Here is a 22,854-nt window from a genome sequence, read left to right on the forward strand (position 1 = left end):
AGAGTGATAAAGTTGTATGTATCTATGGTGGTAGAAATTAGATGCATGGTTTCGTGTTTTCTATATTTTATATCTTAAGTATTTTTTTTACAAGAAAATAGCTACTTGTATATATGGTTGCGAGCTCACCAAGTTAATCATAACCTATCACTTTTACCAAAATATAATATAAGAAGTCATAGTCACGTGGCTTTTGACCTAGCGGTATATATCTAACACTACTACAAATTTTGAGGAATAGAGACCGGTTGAAAGAATAGAGACCGGTGTATCTCTAAAAGAGTGGTCTATAAACATTGACAACCGGTCTACCGGTGTATCTCTAAAAGAGTGGTCTATAAACATTCACAACCGGTCTCTATTGGCAGGTAGGAATAGAGACCGGTTGTGAAAATTATAGAGACTGGATGAGTAAAAAACAGGTGGTCTGTAAACTTTAAAAAGAGTAGTACCGGTTGTTCTCTACCCAAACGGTCTCTATTCCTCGTATAAAAGGCACAACGTCTTTTTTGCCAAAAAGAATAGAGACCGGTTTGTTTGTAATTAACAGGTCTCTATTCATCTATTTTGACTGCTTCCTCCTCATAATTCTCAACAGACGATCGTGCAGCTTTCATCCTCATAATCCATATTCTTTCTTCTTCCTCATTCCTCATAATTCTTCTTTTCTTTTTAAGCTTAAAATCTCTTTCAAAAATTCAATATAACTACATCCAATACAAACCATAATTATCACAAACAACAAAATTTATTATACTTCAATAATTATAATAACCTCTAGTGTTGGTAAATTGGTGTGTAAACTCTAGAGGTATGGCTGAAATTGTCGATGCATTAGGTAGACATATTGTTCATGGACATTTTAGGCTTTGAAATGAAAAGCCTTTAGGCTTTGTTCATGGACGTTTTGAATTAGGTAGACATATATGTTCTGTACATGGTATGATGGTTGCAATATATGGTTTAAAAATATACAACCTGTTGAAATATGAAGTCCTTAAGTGCCCACGTAAATGGTACATGAGGGGCATGTCACAAAAATTGTCTCTGTTGGTTGGAGAATGTTGTGTTGGGTCATAAGTTCTATTTGGGTCTAAAACTTCGTTAATAATGTTTGAAGTAACAACGTTGCAGTCAAATTTGCACATGTAGTGATTTCATTTCGTTCTTAATAGCTTGTAGATGTCTAGAAACGATCATTAAAGGACATATGTTTTGACAGTCACGAGTCGGGTCATTTCTCCTTGTAAGTGACAGTACATCTAATCATGCAATCTAATTAGTTCTTCAGTTTTTTACACATGATAAGAAACGTAAATAGAGCGATAGCAAAACAGTTTAAGTAGGAGGAAACTTTAGCATCGAGATACATATTGTAGCTTCTGTAACTAACATGTTAAAATGCATGCCCTCGAATATTTCCTAACAGTTGTAGGTTTCTTAACTTATGTCAACTAAGATTTTCAAATCTTTTTAACAGAATGGCGATAAATAAGCAATCTGGGCGTAATGTGTTTTGCTGGAAGACACACCCAAACAATGATCAAGAATCTCTGAAGTGGAGACGTCATGAGTCCTGACTCCTTCTATGAAATTTAATCTTTTATGTAAAAACATTCAAAACATTACGGGTCACCATAGAAGCTACTTTTTGGTTGTCAATTGTATCCGCCGCAGGTACCATGCTACTATTGTAGCTAGTAGTTTAATTGCCCATTATGTAGATTTTGCATTAGGTACTAGTAGTTTGGATTTGGTATATTTTTTAATGAGTACCAAGTTTGTTTTGGTATGATTGTTGAGACATGAGAATATGTAAAGAGGTTTGTTTATGTTTTGTGTGTTTTGGTATTAATGTTTGAAATGTAAGAGCATTGATATATAATAAAGCATAGCAGGTTTGAAATGCATGTAGTAGCAGGGTTTTTTTTATTTATGAAAATTAATAGAGACTGGTTGAGTAAAAATAAGCAGGTCTTGAAAAAATTGAATAGAGACTGGTTAGATATAAACAAACGGGTCTCTATGTGTTTGGCGGGAGGATATTAAATGAGCGGGAACAAAGAATAGAGACCTGTTATTTTGTAAACAACCGGTCTCTATCCTGGAATAGAGACTGGTTGACAACCGGTCTCTATTTTCAAGACCAGTAGTCATAGAGACCGGTTGTTTAACCGGTCTCTATAGTCATTTTGACCGGTCTCTATCCTCTCTTTTTTGTAGTAGTGTAAGTGGCCCGAAAACTAAAAGGTTGTAAATTCAAATCTCATTAGAAATAAAAGTATAATAAAGAAGCACCAGTCTTTGTCGTTTAAAGAAAAAATAAGGCATATAAGAAGCAAGGTGACGATAAAATGAATTGATTAATAAACTATTCCTAGTAAAAAGGAAATTTAACCTTAATGTTTAGGTGTAGCACATTGCTTTAGAAATCAGATATTTCAGCCGCTGAGTGTAAGTAGTAACTCATGGGGACTTTTAAGAATATTAATTGAGAATCACATTACGGACCTCATTAGGTATATCCCCCTCGACATCAATACGTAAGTTGCCAGTTTCCGTTGCAGGTTCAAATGGATACCAACTCGATCCTTCATATGGCGCACTGATATTCCTTTCCCTGCTTGTTTCTAAATGAAATACATCTTCAGTAGATTTCCATCCTTTTCTCATTCTCCACTTGAAAACCATTTACTGGATAATCAATCTCCAGCCTCTAGGCATCCTTTGCTTGATTAACAGAAGAACAAAGACGCTTTTGATATTGCGCAAATATCCTTGTTGTTTCATCACTCAGCATTACCTGCTTCATTCACACTCTCACTGATCTTCCCTTTCCTCTTCCCTGCTCTGCTCATTTTTTAACTCTTATACAGTCTTAGTAGTAAGTTTTGCAGCATATGGGAACATATTATTTCACTTCTCCCTCATGATAGTATGTTAATGGCCCCAACATGGTATCCAGCCTTCAGAATCTATGTCTAGTCAACTAGTTGGACAACACCTCTGGACTGGAACCCGACTATCTAATTAATACTTATTACTTACCTATTGATTGATGGAAGAGGAATTCTGGAATCTGATCAATTTCTAGCTAGATTCGAGTGATCATGGTTTCTCATGAAGCCTAGTTGAACTCTATAGCAGCACCACTCAACTACTCTTCAATGACTATGCAAATTTTATCACGAGATAAATCAAAAGAAAGAATCATTAGCTCCCTTGTTGTTGTAAGTACTAATTAGTTGTTTGATGTGAGATTCAACAAAACAAGGAGTGGAGATTAAAGAATACAATGACTTACTAACGCACTTGCATCTCATCAGATCTTCCACACCCAATCGTATGAAGATCTGCTCGAACACATCATAACCAATATCATCAGCAGCCGCCATTGGACACAACCGAGAAGAATTGCAACCAACCCTGCTAGTCGTTCTGTTTTTTTAGAATGGAAACATATGACAGCTAGCAGGATTTTCCTAATGCCTCATCATCATATAATATGACAAGGGTCGTAGCTTGTTTTTACCCCTAAAGCCCACAGCCCAATAAGGCCCACTTCTTAAACCTTGATGGTCCCTTATTAGCTTACTGCCTTACTCCAATTTAAATTTTTTTTTTTTTGGTTAACACACGTGATAATTACCATATTCATTCCCAAGTAACAATCTCTAATTTCTATTTCTACTAGCTAATAATCCCGGGTTTAACCCGGGCACTAACTAATTTTTTTTTTAAAAAAAAAGTTAAAAGAATATATGTAGTTTTTGTAATTGATATATCATAACTTGGTTTGGAGATATTAAGTTGGCTAACATAATATATATGTATGAGTATTTATTGCATTAACAAAACATAAAAAAGAAATTCAAAATCAAAAAGTAAGAATTTAAAATAAACATTTAATAAGCTAGCTATTTATCTTTAAATATATTACAAATATTAAATATGACATATGACATCATAAATAAAATAAAATTTTTTTGAAGAAAAATATAGACATGCCACAAAAAAAAATAGATTTAAAAATATTTTTAGAAGACAATTCTTCTTTATTATATATAAAGAAAGAATAGTATACTAATACTAATGTATAATAATTTAGATTATTTCCTATTACATGAGTTAACAATATCAAGTTTGCAAGTGACATGTCATATGCCATGTAAGTAATTTATGTTTTATTAAAAAACTTAGTTCCATAATCATGGTTGAAATCTTCTAATATTTATACTTTTATATAAAAATTATACATCTTCTTAATACACTATGTGGATTTGAGTTTTTCTAAAAGTCTCGGATTCAAGTTTTGGGTTTCTAATCTCAAGGTATTTTTCATGAGAAGGGGGTTGAAAGTCAAGCAAATTATTGGTTAAAATTATCTCCAACACGTCTGAATTTAAACTAACTTTAAAAAAAAAAAAAATCTCCTTTAATCTATTTATGCATTTTCAAACACGTCTCTTTAATTTATTTATACCAGGTGACCTTTACATTTTTTTTTTTTACTTAGATCCGGATTAAACATATGTTTGATCCACTATAAATTTTTTGTTTGTTAACATATATTTTATGTGTTTACATATTGTATCAAACCAATAAAAATGACAATGATGATACTATTATTAAAAGTTTAGACTTATTTAATAGTATTTATTGATTTATAAAAGAATTTAAGACTCTCTAATATATACATATATATAATAGCTAATTAACCCGGGTTCAACTCGGGTTATAAAAACATATTTTCGCCACTGAAGTTGTGACAATCGAACAAACATCATAATCTCGAAGTACTATACCTTATGTTTCAAATAAATATAATTAGATAATTTAAAAATCTGCTATGACAAAAATTATTTAGATGATAGAAATTTAAGAAACTATGTATAAATTATTAGAGTTTTCGAAGAATATAAAAACAATTGTTTAAAAAAATTACATTATATATGACAAAAAAAAAATAAGTTAAGAAAAGAAAGTGTTTATGACATCATAAGCAAATTTAAAAAATTGAGAAAAATTTTTGAAGGTAATAAATAATTACGTTGATGTCATAACAATTATCTTTTATTTAATATAAGTAAAAGTAAATATTGTAGATTTTAATATCATAATAACATGTGTGGTGTAATATAATAAATTTTTCTACAAATTTTAAAATTTTTTTTGTAAATGTTATGATCAAATTGTTACAAGATTTTTTAAATTAAATTTATCATTATCCGATATTGAAATAAAAGAAACAAAATGGTATTTACAATTCTTTCACCACTTTTGGCGTAGATTGATCGAAATAGATGGAAGTCTTTACTTAACATAGGAAAAATATGAGTTCACAAATAAATACAAGTATATGATTATCTTCTTGCATTCTTTATGAACATAGGGCATAATGGCTTATAGGTATTAAAGAGATTGTTATTCAATGGTTGAATGACCATCCCTTTTTGCATGAGGTCTTGTGTTCAAGCCTTGGGGAAGACATAGGAATTAAGTCTCTTTATGAGGCCTTGACTTGGGTATACCCGGGTCTAAGTCTGAGGGGACAGAGTTTACCTCTATTAATCGTTATGCATTTAGGCGGATGAGTTGGGGGTTTAGACATTTCTACTTCGAGGGAACTCTCTAGCGTGGACCCGGTTAACACAACGTATGCTAGACTTTCCGCTGTCAAATCACGACACGAAGTTTTCATCGAAATTCACCTTTTAAAAAAAAAAGTTATTAAAGAGATTGAGTTCATACGTCATATGAGTGGGCTACGATACGAGTCTAGAACCAGGAGACTATGACTTTCTAAGTCTTGTGATAGTAATATTAGAGAAATTATATTGAAAGTGTTAGAAGTTAGAATTTTCAATTTGGTTTAGCTAAATTAGGGACATGAGCTGAAACTGATGGCTACTTGATAAAGAAGGTGTAAATTTCGAATAGAAATGACATGAAAATTCTGCCTTTTCTCATTCACCTCAAAATTCAACGGATGTGTAGAAGTGTTTGTTTGTGTCAATTTTGTCAAGGTAAAAGGAAAGAGGAGGAGATTGGAAAGTAAAGGCATTTCATCTTTTCCTTTAAAAAGTAATACTGAAAATAAATAGAAGGTTTTGTATATGCACACGTATATTTGGGTGGTTCCGTGTATGAGTATCAAGCATTCAAACGACACTCTCCACCTCCTAAACGATACTTCATTTCATTCCCTCGAGACTGAGGGGATACAGATTAAGGAAGAAACTGAAAAACTTCGATTATTGTCTTCCCACAACGGTGAAATCCCAATATTAATGAAAAAATTAACCATTATAATTTAGTTATTGTTTGATAAATTTTTCTAACTTCAAAGTATTTAGGAAACGATGGACATTCAGGAAATACTTAATTCTTCTAAAAATTAGTCTAATACTCTTTCTAATTTCATCGAAAAACTTTAAATGTGTATTGTGTAACTCATTCGTTATTTTTTTCATCTCTTTTTCTTCAATTTCTCATGTGACATGATTTTATAGTTAGAAAAAATTTTAAACTAATTTTTTAAAAAGATTAATTATTTCCTTAGCTCAAATGGTAGGGGGTTTATTCCCTTTTAAAGGTTTGTTGTTCCAAAAAGGTAAAAATAAAATAAAATAAAATAATTTCCATGTGGTTATGCAACGCCTTTTTTTCTTGAATTATTTATTACGAGTAATAAAGTTTATTCACAATTAGAGCAACTAGTATGGATTTTGGTCCTCCCCAATCCCACCCTCTTCTGCGTTCTTCGTTCGGATTTTTGTATGTTTTGTGATGTCTGGCGTTGTTTTTCCTCTTTTGCTATTGCTTCAAATTTAAGAACAAAATTATATTTTTCTAAAAAAAATTAATCATTAAGCTAGTAGATTTTACACCTTTTTTCTTCACAATTTCACATATACTAGACTTTTACCCGCGTGATACGACAATTAGTAGCGCCATCGACGATTGGGGGTGGTGGGTCTAAGTAGTTAATCTGCGAAATTGGAATTGAGAACCACCATGTGCTCAAAAGAGTTTAGAAGGAAATAGATAATTAGAGTACTAAGAGTGGTTTTATGTAAAACCAACCCTCTCAAAATCCTCTAAAAACATTCATCCAATTCATTCCAACCTTTCAACCCTCTCAATCAACCAATTGAGCTCTATAAATTCTCAATTCTCATTTATTATTATTTTATTCTAAAAGGACTCTCAAGTTCATTATTATTTTAATTATAAAAACATGAAAGTTGTATAAGAATAGATGGTCCTATACTCCCATCATTTTTCCTCACTACAAAAAAACAACAAAGCAGCCTTTACCTTTCTCTCCATTTATAAGCAGCGGCTTCCCACCCTTCCCTGTGTTACCGTCGGTATGGACAGGGATAACAAAAATACTCGTATCTGATGGAGAACTCGATACCCAAACCCACCGGGAAATCTCTGAGTTGACCGGGGATGGGGACGGGTAGGAGGACACAATTCTATTCCCTGCTGGGGATAGGGACGGAGATGAAAAACCGTAAATTCACGATTCCCATACTCGAACCCGAAAACACTATATATATATATATATATATATTAGAATTACTTTAAAATTTTCTATATATTTTAAATTTACAGTTTATTGTTTATACTTTTTATGTGTCATACTTTATTTATCATTTATTTAATATAGATATTAGTTTATATATAGAAAGAAAATGTCGAAATAAACGTTCTACTACTTATCTTATGCTACAATAAAATTATGTTTATTCAAAAAAAATAAAAAAAAGTATCCCCAATACCTGAAGGGGATTCCCGATATTCGATGGGGTTAGGTATGAGGATGAAATTTATATCCCCGACTGGGATGGAGATTACAGTTGAAAACCGGAGATGAGGACGGAGATGAAGATTGAGATCTCCGACAATACAAGCCCCATTGTCAACCCTAACCTATTGTCCACCTCTTCTCCCTTTAGAAAAAAAAAATATCATCAAAAAAGTTGTTTTCAAAGAATTTTGATTCATTTATAATTCCTTTTATATTTCTAGGTATAGCAAGTTTTGTTCCAACCATCTTTTGCATTTTTTTTAATTACAGTTTAGTACCTTTAATTTATGTCTACATTGTTGTTGAATCTATATATGAACTATTCATATTATGTTGAATCTATATATGAACTATTCATATTCGTGCAGTATAATCTACTATACATTTGAATTTTGAAGTAGTAGATCTGTAACCCACAAAGTGGAAACATTTGCTCTACATTTTGATGAAGGCGTCGTTGACTTTTACAAGAAGTTAAGAAAACCCACATATCTGCTACTAACAAAAATATACTTTTATAAGAGTATCACGATGGTAATGACTTATTATTTATGCCACATAATTATTTTATTATTTTTAACTTATTAAAAAGTTATTACTCCAATGATAAAACTTTTTCTGTAACTTTTTTTTACCACTAGAAAAATAAAAAAAAGTCTTTGCTCAAAAGGTTGAGCTTTCTCAACCTATTGATCAAATAAGTCGTTATACCCAATGATATCAACCTTTTATAAAAAATATTTTTTATAAAATAAGTCTTTCATCAATCGTAGATGCCCTAAGCATATATAATATGATGTCAATATGAATAAAGTAATTAATTACCTCATCAGTTATACTTAGATATATAGCTAGTTAGACATATGCTATTTGTCAAATATTAATGAATATTATATCTTATATAAATAAAACAATTTTTATGATATCAATATTTTTTAAGCAATGCTTACTTGTCATTATTGAACTTCTTTATATTAATTATTTCTTTTTTATGGTCTTGATTTATGACATCGTCATATCTACAGTATAAATCATTTCTAATTGATTTATATCTTTTTTATAAAAAATAAGTTTTTATTTTCCTTTAAAAACTCTTATGTTTTATACACAGTCTTTCAAAATTTCAATCATCTAAATAACTTTATTATAATAGGGTTTTAAATTACCTGTATATTTTGCGGGTTAATAAATTAAGTTATATTTAATCAAAATATAAGGTATATAATTATGAGGTTATGAACATAGTTAAACTATTCCATAATTCTTATACATCAACGTAACTTAATATTATAAAACTTTTATTAATAAGTTTGGGTTGAACTCGGATTAACTAATAAGTAAGTACAAATAAAATAAAGTTATAAAATGAAATTTGTGACACAATAAACGTCATGTCAAAAGTCACAAAATCCTTGCTCGTTTTGGGTTTGATTTTTGCTACCTACGGAAATCGAAAATCAAACAAATTAGAGAGAAGTGGAGAACTAATATAATCCAATACAATCATTACATATTAATAATAAGAACAATACTAAAAAAGACATTATTTATTTCTCTTATTATTTTTTATTACATATTAATAATGACAATATTTAATTACTATTATATAATAATAATAATAACTATTATGGTCATCTATACTACATTATAATAAAATAACACTTTATTTTTAAAAAGTTTAAAAATTATGTAATATTTTTATTTAGCACTCTTTAAAATATTTTCATTTATCTTACCACTTTAACATTAATGATTAAATTACACTATCAATATTTATCTTTTGAAATATTTTCATTAACCCCACTTGACGTCTCATCTACCACCAACAGTCGCCCCCAACACTACATCATTACCGTCAAAACCATCGACACATTGTGCAGATAACATGCTAATTATTATTTTGTTATAATTAGAGTTTTGATTTAAGTAACACTATTTAAATACAAACAATAATAAAAAAAAATAAAAATAATAATAATCGACTACTACTTGGATTACCTTCCAGTATATACATAGACTAAAATCAATTTAATATGATGTAATATAGTGGTTCCTAAAAATTCAAATGACAACCTGCCCGAATGACGTATGACCGATAACTCGATAAGTGAAATAAACAGACTCTGATCATTCAAACGTTAAAAAAAATCGACTAGTACTTGAAACTATTATAGAGCTATCTCCTTTTTTCTATATTTTTTTATTTTTTATTTGCTTATTTAATAAATAACCATATTTAAAACTCTATCATAAATCTTATTATATAAAAACAAGTTTTTTTAAATTTTAAACATATATAATATCCTTAAAGATCTCTGAATAAATTAGTATATATACAACCTAAATTTTCATTAATTATTCTTGTTCATATCATTCCTCTTCTTCCTATCTTTAATAAACAAATCAAGTTAAGTAAATTCCTCACCAAAAAAAATATACGGTTTTTTATAATCAATTTAATTTAATTTTTGGTATTTTGTTCGTGTTTGTTTATTATTTGATATAAAGTTATTATGTTATGATTATTTTTCATCCTCTCTTTTAATTTAGTTTGTTGTCAATTGTAGTTTGATTATGACTTCTTCTTAAACTACAAAAGAATTTATTCTTTTAAATTTATCTAGTTCATATTTTTAAATGTATTATTTTGATATTTACTTTTGATATATATAATTTGAGATTATCTGTCCATCGGAAGGGCCTGAAGACTAATGATAAGTTATAAAAAAAAAACTACTAGTCCCAATAGTCGTACGGTGTACGGTAGCTGTTTAGATCTATCATAAAGAAATTCGAAGATGCCTTGTACATGATTTGTGAGTATTAAATAAATTGTAGTTAAAGTAAAACGATTATCGAAGCTAAATTATAATAAATAGTAATGATAAATATAATATATGTTTAGTCAGAGGTTGAGATTTACTTTAAATTTTAAGATCCACATCAAAATCGGAAATTGTAAACATAGTGGATGATAACAAATAGCCTTATGATTTCAGATCGTAAACTCAAAATTTTGAAGTCTTTATGTTAATAACTTATTATAATTAATATAATTAATAGGAGTTGAATACTTGAGAACGAAAAATAGACAATTTATTAATGAAAAACCGATCAATCAAATAAAGTTATGATGTCTTTTGTATTAATAAGCCAAAAGTTAAAGTTTAATTCAAAATCTAATGAGAAAATTGAATTTATATACAACTAAAGAAGCTAATTTAAAAAAATAAATAAATTAAATAAACACTTGTCGATTAAGTATTACGTCATGTGTCATTTCAAGAACATGTCTATCATGTTTTAGTTTATTGGTAAAGGTAAATGATCTTTATATACATTTTTAAGTTACACTTCCTAATTAATAATTATTGTATTGGATTATATTATTCCGGTCAATACATTTTCTTTAATTAGTTCTTCACTTCTCCCTAATTTGTTTGATTTTCGATTATCGTAGGTAGCAAAAAACAAACCCAAAACGAGCAACGATTTTGTGACTTTTGTCTTGACTTTTATTGTGCCACACAATTCATTTTATAACTTTATTCTATTTGTATTTATATATACTCGTATATTATAAGATCCACATATGTGGTCTTGAATGAATGTTTTACGGATCTACGCACGTTCCTCATGCACCCCAATTGGCTGATTTTCATACTCCATATGATGATCTGTAACCTGATTTTAAATATAATCTTAAAATAAAAAATTTGCAACGTGATGCATGATAACGTATCTTTAGTAAAAGATTATGTATCTAATAAAGATATAATATAAGGGAAACGATCAAACGAGAGTCCTACACTCCTCCCCCTATGATACATAAATCGATCGTATCATGTGCTTATAGGGTACACACTAAAAACCTTTTAAACATTAATGTAAAAGCATGGTATATGAAAACAGAAATTCTCACTCATTTATCTTTATTTTACTAGCACGGTATAAGCATAAATGCTGCAGTGGTCGTAGCGGCGATTATGTGGTGGTTGAGCGACTGTTGGTGGTGGATGCGTTGTCGAGTGATATAGATAATGGATGTAAAAAGTTAATGAAGATATTTAAAATACAAGGGATTGATAGTGTAATTTAATCATTAATGTTAGGGGTGCTAAGTAAAAATATTACATATTTTTCTAACACTTTCTATAAATAAAATGTTACTCTTTTTATAAGATAGTATAGGTATAGATAAAGATAGAGGTGGCGACAACAAACTTCATCGACTGTTGCTATCGTGGTTGACGGAAGTGTATAAATTTGAGAAAAAAAAAACAAAATTTTCAATAAGAATTTAAATAAATAATTCATAATCGATGAAAATCTCTCTATATAACTAAGAGAGAATATGTTTTTGCTTGATTGGTATTTATAAGAACATAGGATTTTTTATGAGTTGTCATTTTTTCATTAATTTCCTAATTTTAAGGTGTCATATGTTTATCCATGTCATTTAAATTATTCCTAATCATTAATCCTAATAATCATTATAATTATTAAAAATAACTTCTTATGTTATTTGTTATTCACGTGAAGTCGGTTTCATCATGTCATAAACCTACAAAATTAATATATAATAAGTTGCACAAATATTGAATCAGTAAATTAGTATATAATAAGTCGGTCATCTTGAATCAAATTAATGCTATCATATAAGTTCTCTTAAATCTGTCCTAAAGATATATTAAATTTTAGTAATTATTTAAATTTAATTCTTTATATATAACTAAAAAAATTATGTATTTTAAGGTGCCATCTTTGCATATGATTTATAAATATTTACGTTTCATTAGTCATGTTTTAACATATTTGATATATATCATATAATCATAAATTATAATTTTATTATTTGCATCAGTCGTAATCTAACTAATTATTTATATTATCATAAATCATGAATAAAAATGTATTTATCTGTTACCTTTAAATTACGCTTTTAGTCAGCCCTGCACAACGTGCGGGTTGAATCTAGTTCTATTTAAATTATAGTGAATATGATGGGAAAGAGATTTGTGAATCGCGTGAACTGATTACTGATTGACAAATAAATATCAACTTACCCTCTTTCTTTTATTCGGCATAACTAAATTTCATTTTATAAAGTTAACTTGATTATACGACTTAAAGTGGCTTGGTATTTGTAATTCTTTAGCACTAAGAAATCATTTGAGTCAAGAAATCATCAGCGGGCATGGGTATGTATATATTATCCGCGGTGTTTTGTGGTGGAGGAGGAGGTGACATTGAATCGCGAGTATTTAGGGGAGGTGGGTTTTTACGACGTTTCGGAAGTTGAGCGAATATTAGATCTTTACGTCTCGGATTGCCCCTCCTTCTATTCATTTTTGTGATTTTTGTAGTTGTTAGATTGATTGTTTAATTGAAGGAAGGAAAAGAAAGAAAAAAAGATTGAACGGAATGCATTGAAGGAAGAAAGAAAAAGAAAGAAAAATGAAGAAAAAGAGAAAACGGAGGGAGGGAGAGAGTGTGAGTGACCTGTGGGGCCCCCTCTGTTAATGAATTTTCTTTTCGTATCGTTCGAAATATCAAGACCAGCCCACTGTCCCCGTGTCGCTCTCCACCCAACCGGTATCGGTGCCACAGATCGGTGTTTCTTTAGGTACCGTACCCTTATAGTCGTATTAATTTGTCATTTAAAAGAAAAAAACAATAGACCTCCGGCCTGTTTGGATTATTGAATGATTTTCTTGGCAACAATTAATGGTTAATTACTTTGGGACTTTTGTAACTTTCTTTTTCATTTCATCAGCACAATTGTAAATGAATAAGAAAATGGTCAAGGGATCAAACTCACTTTTCTTGTTCAACCCCGGTTCCATAAACATCGATACGATGATATCATTTGTTTAAGCTCAAATACATACAAAAACAAGTTTTTTAGAACAACAATAAAAACAACTAACAAAACGCTATTTGCCAAAAAAATTAAAAAAAATATCCAAAAACAAGTACTAGCAATAAATTGTTACGATTTAATTATACTTGTTGTTTATATGTACATGTTCATTATTGCAAACCATAACTAATCAACTACGCATTTTTCCATTTTCTTTTTCCTCCTTTTTTATTTCAAAAAAATAAAAACTCATTCTAATTTTTTTTTGTTGTTTTTTATTTTAAAGGACGTACCTCGTCAATCCAAGACGAAACCATGACAATTAAGGGCGAAGTCTGTCAAGTAAATCACCGATCAACTCTTATAACTTATCACCCTATCAGATTTCCTATATTAATAAAGAATTAATTAAAATATAATAAATTGACCAAAGTATGTGGTTCATATATCATTTCCCATATTAATCATAGTTGTTAAACTCTTACGAGTCGAGTCGATTTACACCCAAAACGAGTCGACTCGTTAGGTGACTCCTTTTTGTCCAAACTCTTACAAGTCACTGTCTAAACTTGGACCGAGTCACGAGTCGTAAACTTATAATTATTGTAATTTGATACCATTGTTATATATTATATACTAAATTTATTTTGCTACATTAATTTGTGTATTATCTATGTAGTTTTGATCATTTTATTGTGACTTTTGAGATAAATTTTAACTTTTATGACTCAAAACTATTGAATATATAATATTTTGGTAAATTTATTAAGACAATGAACTTAAATTTTACCTCTAAAGACGTCACACACACACACACATATATATAATTATACTATATTATGTAATATTTAAAATATGTCCAGATTCTTACGAGTCGACTCACGTTCCGAGTTACGAGTAAAAAAACCATGTTTTCGAGTCGAGTCGACAACTATGATATTAATACCCTAAAGTGTAACCAAATTATTTTATTTTATTTTTTTGAACGGCAGTGGTGATTGGACTCAGCGACATGCCTCTTCATCGTCCGACGTCCGGTAGAGATTGACCACGTCACCAACACAGTCAATCCGAAGGCATGACTGGCGGTGGAAGTCCCAGTACCTGTTCTGGAGGAAACTAGCTAATGCTAGAGAAAACCCCCATGTTCCACCTCATTGGTAAAGGCTTCCCAATATGCTTTTCAAAGGTTTTGAACCCGTGACCAACATTTGACTGAAAGACGTAAGGAGCATTAAATGTCCAGTTGGGCGAAATCTCAAAGGACAAATTATTTTATTTTATGTATTTAGTATGAGACTTTATTAAAAATAAAAAATAAAATCGAAAGACAAAAAGTAAAAAAAATAAAAGGGACAGAATAAAAGAGAAAAAAAATGTATGACTATGATTTGTCTTTTGATTTTCAAAGGTTTTTCTAGTTTTATTTAATTACTCATGTAGCTTATATCTGTTTAATTTACAACTTTCTTATATATTTATTTAACATTTATTATTAATACTAGATTATAACCCGCGTGAAACGCGAAAAAGCGTATAAACAATTACATTTATACGTGTAAAAAGCTAGCAAAATGTATAATAAATACTTAAAAACTATTTAGAAATGACAGATTAATAAATAAAATAAGAATCATGAAATAAACTAGTTGTTTATTCATAAATCAACCATAGTATAAATATAATTTTAAAGACTAAAGTTTGACAACGGTTTCTCATCCACCTGACAAGTGTTTTTTAGTTTTATGTAATATTACAAATGATTATATTTTTAAAGATTATAACATATAGTGAATTGAAAGCTAAAACAGTTGGTCCAATGCATGGAGGTAGTTAACTACGTATAGTTTAAAACTTATAAGGATTCACGGTATCCACAAAATAGTTAGATATGCAAATAGTAGTGGTTTTGTAGAAACTGATTTTATGCCTATGATCCACAAGCATGTAATCTGCTTCATTGAAGCCAAGACAATTTTAACCCAAATATTCTAAGATTCTTTGAAGGCATCGATGTCAGTCATTATCGAATACAAGTTGATCTGCCATGATATTGTATATAGTGATATGGAAGCAAATATGTAATCTTTATTATGCTAATGTGTAGTTGATGTATAATATTCATAGATTTTTCATATCACGATAATGACTGTTTGTCATAATATCTCCTATGAGCTATTTCGGCGCACTTAGCTCTAAACAATAACAACTATGTTTTTCAACCTTGATCATATATCATCAAGTGTATAGTTATACTTCATAACATAAGGTTAATTTAAACCATAATCCAATACAAAACTATTTTGTTATTAATTATTTGTAAGAAAATCAAATACGAAAAATAAACTATGATGAAAGATGTATCATAATATTACTTGACACAAATTAAGCAACTGAAAATATAATTACTAATACTTATTAGAAAATCAAATATTAAAAAAGTTATAAGATGGATCGATATAGTTTTTTGAAACAATTATTATTTGTTAATAAATCAAGAAAGCGTATTTTTATTAATAGTATTAATCTATAAGAAGATTTAAAAGAAAAACAAATATGAAATCAAAAATAAAATTAAAAATGATTTTTTAATAAATAAATAATATGATTAGAAAAAAAAATATATAAAACATGCACCTAAACAACAAAAGATTTTACTCCTTTTTTATAATGGTTACATTCGGCCTTTTTTTTATATCTAAGTAAATATATTGAATTAAATTAAATTAAATTTATAAAAGGCAAATGACATAAACAATTTGATCTAAGGGTTTTAATTAAATATTGAATTTCATCCAAAGGTCTAGATTTTTTTATTTCTAAATTAAGGTTTCTTAATATATATGTTAGATAATATTTATTATTTAAACTATTATAATTACTTATTTTCAATATCCCATAAGTTTATAGTTCTTATCTCAACAACTCATTTTTAAAACGCTCATACCTATAATCACAATCGTTTATTTTAAACAATTATTAATATTAATAGTCTTAAATATATAGCTTACATACCTGTTAATCATCTTAACCTTATTAATAAAACAAGTCGTGAAACATAAGTACATAACAAGTCACCCTATCATCTTTTGCTGTTGACTACGAACAAGTCAATTGTGTTACATTGTACATGCTAATGCTAATTTTATATGAAGTCGTTTAAAATGTAAATTAACGATATTGAGCATAAAGATAAAGAGGTGAAGTCACTTAGAAAATTCACTCCACCTTATGCCAAATTAGTCGTCGTGGAATCACTACAATCATAAACCCACAACTTTGACTTTGACTAGAAAACCACACACCATCTTTCACTTACATGCCGTAATCTTATTATATGCTACGTACTTTTCATTTTAACATAATCTATTATCATGTGAGTAAGACGATTAGTGTCAATAGGGTTGATTACTCATTGTTAAGATATTTAACCCTGATTTTTATTTTTTTTTTTATTGTTTTATTTTTTTTATTTTTTAACCAAAGTTTAAGTCTTAGGTTGCATCATAAGCATTTTTGTAATTTGTTGTTCTAAAACAAAGGAACAATATGCAAAATATAGGATGAATTGAAAGATCATTTCTCTTCTATAAATTATAGAATATGTACATGATATTCTATCAATACTAATATATATAGCATGAATTACTCTTACCTTTCTTAAATTATAATACTTAAAATGCCCTTCACCATTTAACATACTTAACATTTAACATATACTTGTATGACCTACAAAAATATCTTTAATAAAATAATTTATAACAAATATCCCATACCTTCTAAAATAACTAAACTAACACGTACTTTACATCAATTATCTTTACATCAATAAACCAACTCCACTTAGGTGGGTTGGTCAGATGTATCTTTTAAATCCACTATGTGGGTCTCAAAGGTGAGTTTTCCCCAAGGTCTCAGGTTCAAGTCTTAGGCTTCTCATCTCAAGGTATTTTCCATGAGGAGGGAGTCGGAGGTCCATCGATTTGCTGGTTAAAATTGCTTCCAGCACGTCTGAATTGAAACTAACTTTATACAAAAAAAAAATATATTTACATCAATAATTTACACTAATCGCCGCCGACACTAACAATCACCGCGACTTGCTACCATAACCATCATCCCCGCATGTTCGCATAGACACGAGTCTTGTATATTTCTATTTATCAGTGACAAAAGATTAACAAACCAACAAGCTAAATTTACAATTGTTTGTCTATCTAGTATATGAGGGCATATACTTGACTCATTGGATGGTTGTGGCAATATGCGTGTTCCAACTTGAACTATATATAGACCTTGTGTTAATTGTTATCAATATATGAACCGCCCATTACCATTTTGAGTTTGATTTTATTGTTATTATTCATATCATGTACCTTCAAATTTTTCAAAGATATTTATATATACCTAATATTAGAAACACTATCGAAAAACTGTTAAGTTTCATAATCCTATACCATAACGTCATAAATTGATCATTTAATAGCTCGTTTATGTATGAGATCGAGAGTAAACCCCAAATGACAAAATTGTGCTACCTAACTTGGTTTGTTATAGTGTATCATTTTTAGATTGTTTGTTCAAATTAGATGATCACAAAAGACACGTATGTGTAGTAGATATATGTGTGTATGTATACGTTTGAATAGAGTTTATAATAATAAAATAACACATAAAGTCTCACCCAATTATTTGTGCATCTACTTAAATCACAAACCATTTATTAAATATAATAATTAAACACATTAATAAAAATGAGAAAAACATATAAAACACCCACCAACTACCACTCTTGTTTACACATCTGCAGGCGTTGAATAGCTAGCAGGCCAAACCCAACTACTTATCTTTGCTTTTCCTTATTGGCCCCCAATCTCATCTCAACCATTGACTTTAACAATATCAAAAATCAACGGCCATGATCATTTTATCAACCAACCCACCACCAGCACTTTCCTTTGCATTGCCTTATGCAGTTATGCTTACCTACTACTCGCAAAACATATACATCTTTCTCTTATATATATATAGATACAAATACAAATTATATACACACCACATTCCTTCTATATAAACCACACCCCTTAGCTACCCACCACTCAACACATTTCATAGCCATTCAATTTTCCCCCTATTCCACCTATATAATTACATACATTATACACACACACATACATCTACATATATAGATATATTACACACGTAAAAAAAAAAAGGGTGACATTAGTACGTGTGTGTGTGATCAAGAAAGTAAAAAGTTTTATACTACAAATATATAGAGAGAGAGAAATGGAAAACGGGCATGCAAATGGAGTGGCAAGTGAGTTGTGCATTAACAAGGATCCATTGAACTGGGGAGTGGCAGCAGAGGCGTTGACCGGGAGTCATCTTGATGAGGTCAAAAGAATGGTGGCTGAATTTAGAAAGCCATTGGTTAAGTTGGGTGGTGAGACACTGACCGTGTCTCAAGTGGCCGGGATCGCGGCTGCCGGTGACAGCTCTGTTGTGAAAGTGGAGCTGTCTGAGTCAGCCAGGGCTGGAGTGAAGGCGAGTAGTGATTGGGTGATGGAGAGCATGAATAAAGGGACTGATAGTTATGGTGTTACTACTGGTTTTGGTGCCACTTCTCACCGCAGGACCAAGAATGGTGGAGCTCTTCAAAAGGAACTCATCAGGTAATACAAATTTTTTTTTTTTTTACTACTCCGTATATATATATAACTCTCCTCTATAAAATCTTTTCTTTTTGATCATAGGACTTTAATTTAAAAGTTTATATATATGTTTAATTGATACTACTAAAATATTAGTACTAAATAATACAGTAGTGGAGTAGCATGATATGTTTTTAAATCTGTGTACGTTTTTTAAAAGTCGTCGTTGACTTATGTAAAAGGAAATCTATTGTGATCCCACACAATAATACAGTTATAAAGTTTATGTAAAGATATTACCAATTATCAAAACTTATATATGTATACAGATTCGTTATTGATTGAATTCTTGTACTTGCTGACTTGGTGTTACATGCTATTATGTACTGTATTTAGTTTCTGAATTCTAGTACTACTAATAAAAATAGATACGTACATACGAGTAATTGATAAAAAGAATAAATGTTTGTGAATTATTAACGATCAGAAAACGAAATTATATTATGTCTATATATGGTCCATGTTAATTATGTACCTTACCACACCATAATTAAATATATATGTATCACCGGCCTTTACAAATGAATTATTATGTTTTCGTGCATATAGTTAAAGTTACTATATATCGTGATTTGTTCTTTTAAGGGAGAAGAAAAAAAAAAAAATCTAAATTAAAGTTTTTGTGTTTGGCGGATATATAGATTTATGATATTCATGAATATAAAGGTACCAGTAAATAATTTTACGAGTAGTAAATAATACGGAGTAAAAGAATAGTAATACTCCGTAGTATGCAAGCAACAAATATCAACATTAACTATCCTCCGATACAATATTATGGCCACGATCAAATTTGGTCGCCAAACTTTTTCATGAAATTGTCATACTATTGACCAATAAAGGAAGTTTTTTTTTAATATATATTCTAAATATACATTTAAATTTTCAATTAAAGTCAATTAATTAATTAAGTGACCACTTGTTAGGTAACGAGTTCAAGCTACTTTCTCTTAATTAAAAAATGAATTTTTGGTCAGCTAGATTGAATATCTACTCATTTAAAAATCTTTTCCATTTACCTGATCTAGAAACTCTGGAATTATCATTTATTTATTATTAAATAAACCATATAACATCGATAATCAACAAATTGTATAGAGATTTACATAGAAGTATATGAATCATATAACACATATGCATGTAATTTTTTTAAAACATTTTTGTGACCCTTAAAACATGTGTCAGGCCAGAGGTCTGGTTTGCGGCTCCTGCGGGCCTCCCCTGTCTATGATTCAAACCGGCCAATTAGAATCTTAATTAATAAACTTTTTAATTATATTTCAGGTTTTTAAATGCTGGAATCTTTGGCAACGGCACCGAATCAAGCCACACACTTCCACACTCAGCAACAAGAGCTGCCATGCTAGTGAGAATCAACACCCTTCTCCAGGGTTACTCTGGCATCCGTTTCGAGATTTTGGAAGCCATAACCAAGTTCCTCAACACCAATGTCACCCCTTGCTTGCCTCTTCGTGGGACCATTACTGCTTCCGGAGATCTTGTCCCATTGTCCTACATTGCCGGACTACTTACCGGCCGCCCCAATTCCAAAGCCGTTGGTCCCAACGGTGAAATCCTCAATGCTGAAAAGGCCTTCAAGTTAGCCGGTGTGGAAGGTGGGTTCTTTGAGCTACAGCCCAAGGAAGGTCTAGCACTTGTTAATGGTACTGCAGTAGGATCCGGCATGGCGTCCATGGTCCTTTTCGAGGCAAATGTGCTCGCATTGTTATCAGAAGTCTTGTCTGCCATCTTTGCAGAGGTTATGCAGGGGAAGCCCGAGTTTACTGACCACTTGACACACAAACTGAAGCATCATCCAGGCCAGATTGAGGCTGCAGCTATCATGGAGTACATTTTAGATGGAAGTGATTATGTTAAGGCTGCACAAAAGGTTCATGAAATGGACCCTTTGCAGAAGCCAAAACAGGACCGTTATGCTCTAAGAACCTCACCTCAATGGCTCGGTCCACTAATTGAAGTTATCCGATCATCAACCAAAATGATCGAGAGAGAGATCAACTCAGTAAATGACAACCCCTTGATTGATGTCTCAAGAAACAAGGCCTTACATGGTGGTAACTTCCAAGGAACACCAATCGGTGTCTCCATGGATAACACACGTCTGGCTATTGCTGCAATAGGAAAACTCATGTTTGCTCAATTCTCTGAGCTTGTAAATGACTTTTACAACAACGGGTTACCTTCAAATCTTTCTGGAGGAAGAAATCCGAGCTTGGATTATGGTTTCAAGGGAGGTGAAATCGCTATGGCTTCTTACTGTTCCGAACTTCAATTTCTTGCCAACCCGGTGACTAACCATGTACAAAGTGCTGAACAACACAACCAAGATGTTAACTCTTTGGGATTGATTTCAGCAAGGAAAACAGCTGAAGCAGTTGAAATCTTAAAGCTCATGTCTTCTACGTACTTGGTAGCTTTATGCCAATCCGTTGACTTAAGGCATTTAGAAGAAAACATGAAGTCAACTGTAAAGAACGCTGTGAGCCAAGTGGCCAAAAAGGTCCTAACCACAGGTGTCAACGGTGAGCTCCACCCATCAAGATTCTGCGAAAAGGACTTGCTTCGAGTAGTTGACAGAGAGTATGTTTTTGCATATATCGACGACCCTTGCCTAGCCACATATCCGTTGATGCAAAAGCTTAGACAAGTCCTTGTCGACCACGCTTTAAACAATGGTGAAAGCGAGAAGAACACAAGCACTTCAATCTTCCAAAAGATTGGTGCTTTTGAAGACGAACTTAAAGCCATTTTGCCTAAAGAAGTCGAGAGTGTAAGAGTGGCATATGAAGACGATACATTGGCAATCCCAAACAGGATTAAAGCTTGCCGATCATACCCACTATATAGGTTTGTTAGGGAGGAGCTTGGAGCCGGGTTCTTGACAGGTGAGAAAGTGACTTCACCTGGTGAGGAATTTGATAAGGTGTTTACAGCAATGTGTCAAGGCCAAATTATTGATCCATTGTTGGAGTGTGTTCAAGGCTGGGATGGTGTTCCTCTTCCAATCTCTTAGAACAACCTAAGTTTGTAATTGTTTGTCATGTCTAAAGTTTTTTTCTTTCTTTTTTTGTTTTTTTGTTTATCATTTTTAAATTCATTCATAATTATTGGTTAAGTTGGAATTTAAGGTTCACATTTGTATCTGAAATTTATCAAGTGGTAAAAAGGTTTTATTATGTATTGGTTATCTGGCCAAGTAGTTACAAATCTGAAATACCATTGGAACATATTGTGTTACAAACTGAAGTTCAAATACATAGAGAAAAAAAAAAAAATACAACACTTGACTTGCATATGAACCAACTTGAACATTTCTTGAAGTTTAAATCTAACTTGACTAGCATTTAAATTAACTTGGCATATTCTCGAACTTACACTAAAAATTGCGCCAAAACATGTAGCCTCTCGGCAACAATAATTTTTTTTTTTCCCGAAAG

At 30.7% G+C, this 22,854-nt stretch overlaps 1 protein-coding gene and 1 long non-coding RNA gene across 2 annotated transcripts; one reads left to right on the forward strand and one right to left on the reverse strand.

The window, feature by feature from the left end:
* Positions 1 to 2,344: 2,344 nt before the first annotated feature.
* On the reverse strand, positions 2,345 to 3,460 carry LOC122605765. The gene is made up of 2 exons (XR_006324710.1): positions 3,305 to 3,460; positions 2,345 to 3,171 (listed from the first exon to the last, which is right to left on the reverse strand). It is a non-coding gene; the product is annotated as an uncharacterized LOC122605765 (long non-coding RNA).
* A 15,290-nt stretch (positions 3,461 to 18,750) lies between these two features.
* LOC122602814 (phenylalanine ammonia-lyase-like) lies at positions 18,751 to 22,597 on the forward strand. The gene is made up of 2 exons (XM_043775412.1): positions 18,751 to 19,357; positions 20,681 to 22,597. Exons 1-2 carry the CDS (start codon positions 18,972 to 18,974, stop codon positions 22,428 to 22,430), a joined length of 2,136 nt encoding a protein of 711 aa, XP_043631347.1. The 5' UTR covers positions 18,751 to 18,971; the 3' UTR covers positions 22,431 to 22,597.
* Positions 22,598 to 22,854: the final 257 nt, after the last annotated feature.

The sequence above is a fragment of the Erigeron canadensis genome, chromosome 6 (genome assembly GCF_010389155.1).
Source record: "Erigeron canadensis isolate Cc75 chromosome 6, C_canadensis_v1, whole genome shotgun sequence".
Classification (NCBI taxonomy): Eukaryota; Viridiplantae; Streptophyta; class Magnoliopsida; order Asterales; family Asteraceae; genus Erigeron; species Erigeron canadensis.

Coding starts and splice junctions, on each gene's coding strand:
- LOC122602814 (XM_043775412.1), top strand. CDS start 18,972: ATGGAAAACGGGCATGCAAATGGAGTGGCAAGTGAGTTGTGCATTAAC. Junction 19,358..20,680: donor CTTCAAAAGGAACTCATCAG/GTAATACAAATT, acceptor ATTATATTTCAG/GTTTTTAAATGCTGGAATCT.